This window comes from Tachypleus tridentatus, chromosome 12 (genome assembly GCF_004210375.1).
Source record: "Tachypleus tridentatus isolate NWPU-2018 chromosome 12, ASM421037v1, whole genome shotgun sequence".
NCBI lineage: Eukaryota > Metazoa > Arthropoda > Merostomata > Xiphosura > Limulidae > Tachypleus > Tachypleus tridentatus.
Window position 1 is genome coordinate 90,999,264 of NC_134836.1, and position 14,056 is coordinate 91,013,319.

The 14,056-nt window shown below is 35.4% G+C and overlaps 1 protein-coding gene across 1 annotated transcript in view; it reads right to left on the reverse strand.

The window, feature by feature from the left end:
• Positions 1-5,217, reverse strand: part of LOC143235511 (rho-related GTP-binding protein RhoE-like) — a 68,348-nt gene extending 63,131 nt beyond the window's left edge. The window contains exon 1 of the mRNA XM_076473725.1: positions 5,082-5,217. Coding sequence (XP_076329840.1) covers positions 5,082-5,177 — 96 coding nt within the window. The 5' untranslated portion in view covers positions 5,178-5,217. The remainder of the gene's footprint in view (positions 1-5,081) is intronic.
• Positions 5,218-14,056: the final 8,839 nt, after the last annotated feature.

Consider the following 14,056-nt stretch of genomic DNA (forward strand, 5'->3'; position numbering starts at 1 on the left):
ATTTTGCAGCTTTCTATCATTAACTACTTCAATAATGCATGGTTTTCTCAAATGGCGATTTCCTCACCAAACAAGTTCTAGCAGTAATGTTTTACAAATAAAAAAAACTTAGCACTCAACATACAACTTGTGACTAGCTATTACAGGTAACTGTATCCATAATGAATTGATAATATCAATGAAGATAAGTCATCACTAGTGACTTGACCAAGGTGTGCTTTAAGAACTTAAATGTCCTCATAGTTCTAAGTAACAACAAGCAGTGATTGTGGAAGCATTGGAAAAACTGAACACAAAAAGTAATCATTAAAACTGTGTGAAACGTGGAAAGTTGCATCCTATCCTTTATCAGAAGGTAGGAAAAGCCATTATCTTGGACTGCTGAAATTTTCTCTGGGCCAGTGACACTTCATTTCTACAAAACATATGATCAGTAAAACTGAGTTCTCATGCACCTAAGTACAGACTTTCATTATTCAGATCTTAAGTTCATGTTCTCATCTGTTTCTTGACGTGTGTAGGCATTCACATATTTAACGCATCTTTCCAATACATTATATAGACCAAATGGTATGACATTGACCTCTTGAATATCTTTGGTCAACTATCACTGCCCAGTTGAACTTGCCAAAAATAGAAGTCAAATATAGTATAGCGACCCAACAGGTGCTTTTCAACACCTTTCTCTGTAGATGGTAATAGAAAGGCATCAATGTTCATTACCATTTTTACCTATCTGAAGTCCTTATAACGTCTTCGCATTCTTTCGTTACTTTAAAAAATCATTATTAGAGAAGACCATGAAGTGTACAAAGGCTGTATTATTTCATTCATCAACAACTTTTCAGTTTTAAGATGGCTGAATTGCTGGTGCTGTAAAAAGATCTATGTGGTTACTGTTTTATTGAACATCTGTGTCAATGTGATTGTTGTCCAACTCAATTGCCCATCTAGTTCCATGAATACATTAGAAAATTCCCTGAGCAGTTGTGAAGTTTACATCTATGTATTGAGTTGAAATTATTTTTACAGTTTTTAACCAAAGACTTGAGGTACTCCAAAAGTTGTGCGTTACAACTGATACAGTGTTGCAACAGTAACTACTTGGCCAGTCTGTATCACTTTTACCTCTATTATCACGCTATCCTTGATGGCCATTCTACAGAGAAGTTGAATAGCAAAAGGTCAGTTGTAGTTAGCGCTAGCACATCACTGATGCTTGTACAGATCTAAATTCAATCAAGTGTAACATTCTTTCTCGGGAGTAAACAGCATGTTCCATTTGACAACTCTCTCAGTACACTAAATTGAATCTGAAGCACATTACAGAATACTTGTTGCACATTATGGATCATCTCCATATTCTTTTATTTAGCAGCCACACAGTTCATTGTTCCATGGGATTAATACTGTGAATAGTGAATAGTTTTATTGCGGATATACAATATCTGTTGCACAAGCAAAACTGGTTGAAAATTTCTGTAGTACATTAAGTCCTATGATACCCAAGTTTGAAGACAGATTAGAGACCAATTAAAATGTTACACATTGATATAATGACCAGGGTATGAATCTGCTATTCTGAATATATGTCTTTTTTCTGTTTGCCTGTCTTGCACTTACAACATTCTATAATTATAATCTTAGAAGTACACTTTGCAAGACTCTGCAGATCTGACAGCAGAGAAAAGAAGGCTATAGTTCAAGAAATAACTTGATCTGAAAATATCTTAGATCTAGAGCTTTTACCAGTAACAGAAACAGTTATATATATGGGATTAACTCATGTAAGGGCCCAAGGGACTGGTAGGTGGCAATATCACCTCTTTCCCGTTCTTCTCTCACAGCAATGGTAGGCTGTAAAAAACAGACATTGTAAGCTCGGCCAGCAAAGGATATCACAGGCGCTACTACATGCTACTGTCATATCTTTTCAGGCAGAGTAGACATTATCTACTAAGGACATAAAAGAAACAAGACAACCTGAACAACTTTCTGGACCAAATGTTTATGCTAAATCTGCACAGAAACTGAATGAACAAAAAATTATAAATCTTGTATAACTAAAATAAAACATCTGACACGAATGCATATGGCACTGTGAATAAAAAAAATACTTTTACCTCATGTGTTTCGTGTCTTTGCTGTAATCACTATTTTTTCTTTACCATTTCTAGAACTTTGAAAATTAACTGCTTGATATCAGTTGATTGTATAACCCGACATGGCCAGGTGGGTTAAGGCACTCGACTGGTAATCCGAGGGTCGCGGGTTCGAATCTCCGTCACATCAAACATTATCGCCACTTCAGCAGTGGAGAAATTGTAACGTGACGGTTAATCCCACTATTCGTTGGTAAAAGAGTAGCCCGAGAGTTAATGGTGGGTGGTGATAACTAGCTGCCTTCCCTCTCGTCTTTCACTACTAAATTAGGGACGGCTAGCGCAGATAGCCTTAGTGTAGCTTTGCGTGAAATTCTAAAACAAACACCTGATTGTAAATGAATAATTACAGGTAATTAACTGGATAGGCTGTTATTATATCCTTCTAATATAATAATGTATCTTAAGATAGTAACAAATGCATGGTTATTGTTACTTTTCCTTTCACAGTTTTATTTCTATGCTGTGAAAAGGACCACAAAAATATTTTTTTGAAATTTATAAAATGCTAATGAGCTACTTACTGTACAAGGGTTAATGATTTTTCTTACAGTTTCTTAACAACAAAACGTGTTGTTGGAACTTGTTATTTTACCTTTGAAATACTGGAACCATAAACAGCACTGATCAGCCTAGTAGTATGTTGAAACGACCTTACAGATAAACTATTCCTTCGTTCCTATCCAATTAAAGACTACCCTGGAGTATCACATTTCCGGCTTGTTGGAGAACGATCACCGTTACATTCAGTGTCAACGCTGCGTTGCTTTGTGTTTAGTATTTACGTTGTTTCTTTGCGATGTGTTCAAATCAGGCCATTGTTCAATCAGTTTCACACAAACTGTGAATCACACGTTGATCGCTTTAGTTTACAGCTCTTGAGGAAGATTTCTGTAAAGGCTGGCGTGCCTAATCTTGTCTCATTGATTGTCTTAGCCTGATGTGTTATTTTACCTTTTGCAGACCAAGATAATGTTAAGCTCAAAACCTCTTCTTATATCACAGTACATTTGTATGACACATACACACTAAAAGTCACACAAAAAGATTATTTTATTATAGTACATTTGTACGACACATGCACACACTAAAAGTTACACTGAAACAACTATTGGATCACAGTACATTTGTACGACACATACACACTAAAAGTTACACAAAAACAACTATTGGATCGCAGTACATTTGTACGACACATACACAGACTAGAAATCACACAAAAAGGCTCTTTTTATTTTTGTGTTCAATACAATACAATTGAATTACATACTTTGATGACATTTTATATTTTTATGTACAATAAATCTTACAAGTTCACTTGAAATCTAATTTTTGGTGCAAAAAACAATAGTATAATATCTATTTGTTTCTCTATAAAGATATACACATAATATGGTAAATTTTACTGTAACCAAACAAAGACATTAAACATTTATAATCACAATCAACGGATTAAGAAAGAATTTCTCAGTTCTCAATTTTAAATTAATATTAATATTAGAAAGAATATGCAGATGACCCAATATTTCTTTGTAACGTATATCATCTTCGAAAACTACAAAATACGCAAATATTTGAAATAAGGTTTCTAACAAATATTTAAGCTTGGGTTTTGAACTGACAGATAAGCACGTGATCGAAATCTAATCAATTATGAGTGGTAGTAAAGATAGTGTTGGAACAGTAACAATTCGTTTGTCACACAACGTAGTGACAATCAACCACGTGGAGACAATCACATAAAAACAGCTGAAAATAAATCTCAAGTACTAAGTACTGGAAAAAAATTGTACATCAGGTGAAAAAAATTAGTTTAAAAAATGTGGAGGGCCGAAAGTGTCGTTATTAGGAACTTTTTTTTCCCTTAGTTAAGACGATACTAAATACATTGAATAAAGCCTGGTAAGGCTTCAGTTAAATATTAGTTTACACAGACTCACACTTAAAGAATATTCCAACATGGATACGAATAAATAAGAGTAAAATGTAAGACATATCTTTAAAAGCCAATTGAGTGCGCATTGAAACCAGAATGTTTGTCTGTTTATATGCACAGGACATATTTGTAAGCACAGAAGTTGTCACTAACAGAACTCTCACCTCTAGAAATAGCTTGATGGTAAACTGAACTTCAGAAAACCATTTTGTAACTTGATGATATAGTAGTGATTAACATGTGTGCCTTAATACACAGATTTAATGGCTGGATTATTTCGTAAAGCTAATTACAGATAAGAAGAAATGACAAGTAGATTTCCAATTTCACTAAGATAATCGCAAGTAAAAATCATAAAAACGTAAATATTGTGGTTTGATTTCTGTGGTGGGCAGAGTACAAATAACCCATTGTTCAGTTTTGTGCTAAACAGCAGTCAAAACAATCGTTACTCTAAGTGTGTGTGTGTGTGTGTGTGTGTGTGTGTGTGTGTGTTGTTATAGCAAAGCCACATTTGGCTATCTGCTGAACTCACCGAGGGGAATCGAATTCCTGATTTTAGCGTTGTAAATCCGTAGACTTACCGCTGTACTAGCGGGGTTCGTTATTCTAAGTAAAATGTTTACTGATATATTAAACACAACTAGTAACTTAGTTAAGGTAAGTTCCTTTACTTAATTATTCTTAGTTGATTGATTATTTAGAATTAAGCACAAAGCTACACAATGGGCTATCTATACTTTGCCCACCATGAGTATCGAAATCCAGCTTCTAACAGTGTGAGTCCGCATACATACCGTTGTGCCACTAGGAGGCGTTAGTTTTTACTAAAGCAAATGACTATTTTTGACTTTATTAGTAAATCTTGATTTGGATTATATTCTTTTACATTTTTGTCATTTGTTAATTTGACGAAAATATTAAAACAAAATCAATATGTGTCTATTTATTCTACAAAAATATAACTTAATTATTCTTCACACCTCTAGAAAGTTGTCGTTAGTAAATCGATGAATCAGGGCAGTTTTCCCACAACGACTGTCTCCTACTACAACGATCTTACAACTGTATTCTTCCATCACCTACTCTTGCTGAGTGACTTACTACTGGACTTTCTGGACGGATACACCTGCAAAAATACAAGTTCCATTTTTAGAAGTGTTATTTGCTTCCACAGAAAATTACTGTCCTTGTTACGCTACTCTGAAAAACAAAATCGTAGTCTCTAAAGGGATCTTACATTACTCTGAAAAATAAACTATTATCTCTAATGAAAATTACACTACTCTGAAAAATAAGCCTATCTCTAATTAAGGTTATATTACTCTGAAAAATAAACTATTATTTCTAACGAAGGTTATATTACGCTGAAAAATAAGCCTATCTCTAATGAAGGTTACAATACTTTAATATTAAAATTATTATGTTTTAAGAAAGTTACACTACTGTCAGAAGAACGTTTTTTTTTCTGAAGGAGGTTTCATTACTTTGAAACATTTGGTATGCATGGAAGCTTACACATATTGAAAAATAACATTGTTTCTATGAAATGTACAGCACTCTGAAAAATAAATAAATGTCATCTTTAAGGAAGGCTAAGATACTCTGAAAAACCATTTTCTCTAATGAGGGTTACGTTACTCTAAAAACTCGTTGTTTCTGAGATCTTAGACGAGTCTAAAGAAACCTGTTGTGTCTAAGAAAAGTTATACTACTCTTTAAAAAAATCATTTTCTCTAAGAAACTTTACAACAGTTTGAAAATCTGTTGTCTCTGAGGAAGATTATTTAAAATGTGTCAGGTGACCTTTAAGAAAAGAAAGGTTTTGTTCGTTTCAAAGAAGACGCTGTTCTGAAAATTGTTGTTCCTAACAAAAATGGAAAGGAAAAAATAAACCTTTCACGAAGCTAAAAGAGACACAATAGCACAAAATTTTTGCAAATCCATACAATCGTTGAATCTCACTTATCTCAGAGGTGTCACATAAAGTGTCGCTCAGTTTGAAAGTACCATTACTTCAAACACCCACATATATATATATATATATACACACACATTTGTTTGAAAAGGAGTGTTCAGAACAAAATGGTAGAGTGATTAAGCTTGGAAAAATACTAATACGGTAGTTGAATGGGTGTATTTTAAATATGTATGTGTGAAGCACATCTGATTATAATAGAGATATATAAAAATTCATTTACTTACCCAACTGTGTGGTTTTCGAAACAAAAATACACAGTAAAACAAAACGTAATCAAACGATGTGGCTTTTAAGTAGTTCAATTCTTTAACGAACCCAAAGTTTTGACACTCTATAAACAAACTGTGTTTAGGTCATGATTGGCTACCTTTAAATATCTTCTTGAATTGACAACATTAAACTCAAAAAACAAAGCTTTAAATGTTCTATCACTTGGCAAACTCCTAAATCATTCTGTAACTAATAAGCTGAATCACGTAAAGTTTGAAAAACAACAACACACACAACATGGCGAAATATTTTAACCAACGTATGTCAGAAGAGTAAGAGACAATAAAAGTCGTTCAAACAGTACGGTGGAAAAATGATTTTGATCGACACATCTGTGAATTGAGAAACTGTTAAACTTTCTCTGCGACATATAATCTTCGTGTGTCAAAGAGATACAAATATTCTGTAAAAATATATGTTGCTATAACCACATTTCTTTTCGGTTGGTTTAGAAGACAGCTTTATATTCCAGTGTGATATTTCAATTCCTCCAAGAACCTGCATTGTTTTTTTTTTATGTACAGAAACCATTGCGTGAAATGTATGGTCAACATCGCTTTCAGTTTAGGCATGTAAGTTACAAGCACGCTTCGAAATGACCGAGCTATAGAAAGATTACGAAAGAGCATAGAATTTCGTTTCATTAAATATATGCGCATGTGCATTCTGTACAAAACTACGCGGAAATAAGTAAGATTTTATGTTGCAAGTTAAGTCGGCTACAGAAGTTAATAAATATTTCAAATTCTATAGGATTAAATTATATACAAGCGTAACACGGTCGTATCCAAACAATTTTTTTTTTCTAAAGGCTACGAAAGAGGCCATCTATGTTCAGCCACGAGGTTTTGAACCTCTGGTTTTAGTGTACTAAATCCTTAAACTTAGCTCTGGCTCAGTATGGGAGGCATTAGGCTCCAAGGCTACAAATACTGTAGATATACCGTTTAGCTATCATAAAGTTTTATAACGTCAAAGTATAATTTCTTTACGTGGATATCTCTATTAACTTGTATCCAAGATTCTTTATACTGTAACATCAAATATAAATGTCCTATCTGATTTATAAAATAAGTTACTCAGAATGATACGCTGATCTATGCTAAATAATGCAGACTAACGTTAAGTACGCATAACATCGACATTGAAATTTACGTTATTGGTGATGTTTTTTGTTGTATTTAACTCTGAAGTTTGTGTTCTTAAAAAAACTAATAAGTGTGTAATAAACCATTAGAAACTTGTAGCATGTGATACTCATGAGCAGGATCTTATTTAGATTTTAGTTTCGTTTCGTAATATAGTTTTTCTTTGATTTTGCTTATCAAGACACGGCATTATCAGTCGTTCACTTTACAGTTGAGACAGACATTTAATAAAATAAATTAAATTAACTAGCACTAAACCTAATCACAAATAAAATAATTTGAAGTTCAATTACTTAAAGTGGTCTTCGTTCGTGCCTATTTTATTAATATATTTTACTGTGTTTTACTTTATTATGATTGTTTATAACTTTTTTTGAGGTTATAAATATATTTTTGTAAACATCACGTTAAGACCTAAAACGTGCAAAATCTTAAGGAAAAATTACAAAACTTTGTAAGAAATAAATAACAATTGTTGTAAAGCAAAAAGCTACACAGTAGTTGTCTATATTCTGCTCATTGCCGGTATCGAAAACCGATTTGTCGCGTTATAAACCCACTGAATTACAGTAGAGTCACCAGCAGGAAAAATACAGATTATTTTAGTGAATTTGAAGAAATTAATATTTTATAATATAATTGTTTGTTTGTTTGTTTTTGAATTTCGCACAAAGCTACTTGAGGGCTATCTGTGAAAGCCGTCCCTAATTTAGCAGTGTAAGACTATAGGGAAGGCAGCTAGTTATCACCACCCACCGCCAACTCTTGGGCTAACTGGTTTACCAACGAATAGTTGGATTGACTGTAACATTATAACGCCCCCACGGCTGAAAGGGCGAGCATGTTTGGCGCGACGGGGATGCGAACCCGCGACCCTCAGATTACGACTTAACACGCTTGGCCATGCCGGGCCTCAGAATATAATATATTTTCATTTATTTAGGGAAGATTATAAAGATTTACAAGTTTGTACTATTATTATTTTTAGACCTATTTAAATTATTTCTGTCCACATAGTCCGATGTCCATTCTTTGGGGGCCCACATGGCCAAGTGGTTAAAGCACTCGACGCGTAAACTGAGGGTCGCGGGTCCGAATCCCCGTCACACCAACATGTTCGTCTTTTCAGGCGTGGGAGGTTATTATATTACGGTCAATCCCACTATTGGTTGGTAGAAGAGTAATCCAAGAATTAGCGGTGATAGGTGATTACACTGCTAAATCAGAGACGACTAGCGCAGATAGCCCTCGAGTAGCTTTGCGTGAAATTCAAAACAAACAAATCATTCTTTGCGAGTACTTAAATTTCTTAACTACCTGCTGGAAGCGAACGGCGTTTCGGTTTTTATACTGAGGTCTTATTCAGTTCTAAAATCTCCTGTCTGGGAAACCAGAAATCTGAAGGTTCATGTATATAGACGCATGTAGGCCTTTAATGACTTGTCTGAGTGAAGAGGAGTTAATCCTCATCAGGGGTTAATAATTTAGCGTGTAATTACTAGCTAACCAATGTATATTACGATCTCTTCTCATCAGAGATAGGTCTTTTTTGATATCACCGGACAAGTGCGTCACTAATTCACTTAATAAGGCAATATTCAATTAGAGTTCGAAATATAGCAAAACTTGAATAAAAAATGCTCCAATCTTCTAACAGTAGCTTGAAACTACAGATCCTGACTTTTGTTTCGTTAAACACTTTAAGTCCAATATAAAGTTTACCACATGAACATGCTGTCTTCAAAACATTTTACTTGCGTAGTCGCACAAGAACCATTACGTGAAAACATTTTTACGTTTCATATTTTTAGATTATTTGAGCAAAGCATGCTACTCATAGAGAACTATTGTCTAGATGATTATACTCGTAATCTGTGGGTCGTGGGGTCAAATCCCACCACCGAACATTCTCGCCTTTTCAGCTTTGGGGACTTTATAATGTGATAGCCAATCCCACTTTTCTTTGGTGAAAAAGTTTGCTGAGAGTGATTTGACTAGCTGCCTTTCTTCTAATTTATCACTGCTAAATTAGGGATGACTGGCGCAAATAGCCCTGGAGTAGTTTAGCTGGGAATTCAAACTAAACCTATAAAACCAACATGTAGACTAGCCTGTTACTTTATTCGCGCTATGGAAAGACCAGCAAGCCAAATATTAATTGAATGTTCTATTACGTAGTATAATATATTTAGATAAGCAGAACTAGAATGTAAAATAAATAGCATTTTAGTTTGTAGCTTTCTTTTAAATATAGTGCATGTTGCATATCATTCAATATGCAAAATCAGCCCTTTCGTTAAAACTAACTCTGTGCGAATACATATTTTTGGATTTTATCGCTAAAATTGAAAAAAATAAAAAATGAAACAGAAAACTCAATTTGAGTTGTTTATGCAACTTGTTTAAACAACCTACCAGTTAATCATTGTTTAAAAAGCCCCACGAGTCAGCGCGCATGAAACAATCATGATTGCTACCAGCTTTTTAAAAAGAACAACCCACTTTATGTTTTAATTTATACACAGGTAGCGAGGCTGAAAGTACAAAAGCAGCACTTGAACCCAGTGCATTTATACCGCTGTAACCCAAACTGCCATCTAATGCTCTAACTGATTTTGATGTGTATAGAGAGAGGGACTAATTTGTAACTATAAAATAATTTTCTTTATTCACTTTAGTGAATTCCAATATCAGTGTATAATGCGCTGTTAGTCCGTGTATATATCTTAATTAGCTTATGTTATGATAGTGTAGAGAGGCAAGAGAAAACTGAGTGCTTTATAAATAAATATTTTATTTGCTAAAGGTACTTGTTACAGCCAGAAAATGTTATACAAAAACGTAACTGACAACATACGAGAATATTTTACCGAGGATCAATATTTCTCTTTTAAAGCTTGCAAGACTGGTCTTCAAGCATGAATTTTGTAAAAACAAAATATAGAATATCCTCCATAGTTTTTTTCTTAAAACCGTTAAACGAGCAAAACTTCACACGCGCGCAAGCCGAGATTGTTTTTATCATTCTAACGTGAAACTTAAAATTAAGAATTTTTATACGCTCGTTTTGAATTTCGCGCAGATCTACACAAAGGCTATCTGCGATAGCTGTTCTTAATTTAGCAATACAAGACTAAAGGGAAGGCAGCTAGTCATCACCATCCACCGCCGACTCTTGGGCTACTCTTTTACCAACGAATAGTAGGATTGACTGCACATTATAACGCCCCCACGGCTGAAAGGGCGAGCATGTTTGATGTGACGGGAATTCGAACCTGCGACCCTCAGATTACGAGTCGAGCGCCTTAACCACCTGGCTATGCCTAGCCTTTTTTTTTTTTTTTTTTATACGTAAGCAAATGAAGACTGCACATGGTTCTGCGATTGTTCAGTGTTGACTGGTCTTGTGAACAGTAATTATTTTTGTAAAGTAACAACACTCTTTTAATCAGTACCGCCGCGAGTAAAATAAATTATTCACATTTGTCCCACATTTCTAAGTTTCAAATGACAATATCCCCTTGAAACTATACATTTATAGACCACTATACTCTCAGCATCTTCTGATTATGTCATATTAACAGATCATTTGAGTTTGTGTTTCTTGTTGTATTCTTAGCTTGCTCAGTTATTTTTGCGACATATCGACTAAATCTTTTTTTTTTTTTGTTTATTTAGGATATTCGTAACTTATGTTAGTTGTTCTAATTTTGAACTGAATAACTAGAGGGAAGGCAACTAATCTAGAGACCCCGCCGAAAATCTCTGGATTACGTTGATGGAATACTTGTATTTGCTCGTCACTCCTATAACGCACCCACTCCACAAAAGTATGGAATATTTGTGCCAAAAACGCTTAGATCCATTTTTCAACACGCTAATCTTATGACCACTAAACCAACGCCAATTCTCAGGACTGAGGTAAAGATATTCTTTATATATAATTGCATATCCAACCAATAATCATCCCTGTCGAATAACGGGATTACCATCAATTATGTAACATAGATACAACTGAAATTAAACAGCTTACTTTCAAAGACATTGCAAACTCAAACCTTGGAGCTCTTCTACTGCAGTCCAGTATGTTAACCATTTGACAGAGCCCAACCCTTTTTGTGGCAAAGTAAGAGTTGATTACAGTAAACTTTAATGCACTGCATTAAGAAAGTACATTAATTTTATATCTACAGTCATGTGAAAAAGTTAGGACACCCTATGAAAGCTGCGTATTTTTGTAGCATTTTTGGATATATAGATATTTAATCTCAATTTCAACAATACTGAGAGATTATAGGAATATAACTAAACAATTAAAACTGAAGAAAAGACTTTTCAAGATCTTCTGTAAATGTAATTCTACAAAAATGCATATTCTAACTGAGGAAAAGGTTAGGACACTCTACCCCCTAATAGCTACTGTTACCCCTTTGGCTGAAATAACTGCAGTGAGACGCTTCTTGTAGCCATCTACCAGTCTCTGACATCGGTCTGAAGAAAGTCTGCTCCACTCCTCATTGCAGAATTCTATCAGCTGTGAGATGTCTGAAGGGTTTCTTGTATGTACAGCCCGTTTCAAGTCACCCACAGCATCTCAATGGGATTAAGATCAGGGCTTGACTCGGCCATTCCAGGATTCTCCATTTCTTAGTTTTCAGCCAGTCCTTGGTGGATTTACTGGTATGTTTTGGGTCATTGTCGTGTTGCAGGGTCCAGTTCCGCTTCAGCTTTAATTTTCGTGCAGATGGTTTCACATGATCCTCAAGCACCCTCTGATACACAGTAGAATTCATGGTGGATTCTACGATTGTGAGCTGTCCAGGTCCTGCTGCAGCAAAGCAGCCCCAAACCATGACACTTCCACCTCCATGCTTCACAGTTGGTATGAGGTTCTTTTCCTGGAATACTGTATTTGGTTTATGTCAAACATGACCTCTGTTCTGGTGTCCAAATAATTCAAATTTGGACTCATTTGTCCAAAGAACATTATTTCAGAAGTCCTGATCTTTGTCTACATTCTCTCTGGTAAACTTCAGTCTGGCCTTGATGTTTCTCTTAGAGAACAAAGGTTTCCTCCTTGCACACCTCCCATGCAAGTTAAACTTGTGCAGTCTCTTTCTGATTGTAAAGGCATGCACATTCACATCAACAGTAGCCAGAGCCTGCTGTAAGTCCCGTGATGACATTTTAGGGTGTTTGGAGACCTCTTTCAGCATCTTGTTGTCTGCTGTCGGGATGAACTTGCTTGGACGACCAGATCTGGGCATGTTGGCAGTTGTTTTGAAAGCTTTTCACTTGTTGACTATTTTCCGGACAGAAGAATGGCTGATTCAAAAAATCTTTAAAATCCTTTACCAGACTCTTAAGCTGCTACGATTTTCTTTCTGAAGGCCTCAGACAGCTCTTTTGCTCCCACCATGGTGCTCACTCTCACTTCAACAATCAGGAGCACACCAAACTAAATGTCTGAGGTTTAAATAGGGCAAGCCTCATTCACAATGCTGAGTAACGATCTTCTAATCATGTGCACCTGGTGTGATACACCTCTGTGTGAGTTGAGCCATTTTAAGTGGGAATAAATGTGGGGGTGTCCTAACTTTTTCCTCAGTTAGGATATGCATTTTTGTAGAATTACATTTACAAAAGATCCTGAAAAGTTTTACTTCAGTTTTAATTGTTTAGTTATATTCCTATAATATCTCAGTATTGTTAAAATTGAGATTGAATATCTATATATTTGTTTGTAGTTAAACACAAAGCTGCACAAAGGGCTATCTGTGCTCTGCTTACCAAGGATATCGAAACCTGACTTGTAGTATCGTAAATCCGCGTATGTAATATTGTTCCACTAGTGGTGGTGGAAGTGACTAATGAAAAACAAACTTGTCTATATTCACTTAGCGAGCTGGTTCACATGTTTTAAAATCCCCAGCTAAGCCTACAATGACGACATTAATTATTTGTATTCCTTTTCCATGTCCGACATTTCACAATTTAAAAGAACTGATACTGAGTGTTCAATTTAAAGTGGTCTGAGTAAACTATAACCCCAGTCAATAATAAAAGGCTTATAGTTCATCAGCACATTTCATTACGAAAAGTTCAAGCCATGATCTTAGGAATTTGAATAGATAATTACACCCACAACTGTTTTATCCATTGTACAAAAAGGACAATTACCTCTCGCCCATCATTCCCAGCTTTGACTCCGTGCTAGTCAGACTTGTTTCTACATTTCTCTTGCTATAATGACGCTGTCATTTCCAGGTCCTGCTGTGCCGTTCCCGCCAACTGTCCCGTCGGTAATCGTCGACGGTCTACCGCCTCACCTTTCGCCTCTTCAAGTTGCCACATTTATTGCAGGCTAAGCCTGGCGCTTCCATTGATCCGTCTAGAACGCGTATTCTCCGCCGAGGGGGAATCCTTCTCCAGCCGTCTACGCCTGAAGACCTGTCCTACCTCTGTTCGCCATGGAACTCCCCTATGAATATTAGTTGTGCGCCCACGAAAAGCCCTACTAGCTTATTCACAGTCTTCCTTAAAGGAATACATCAGTCCA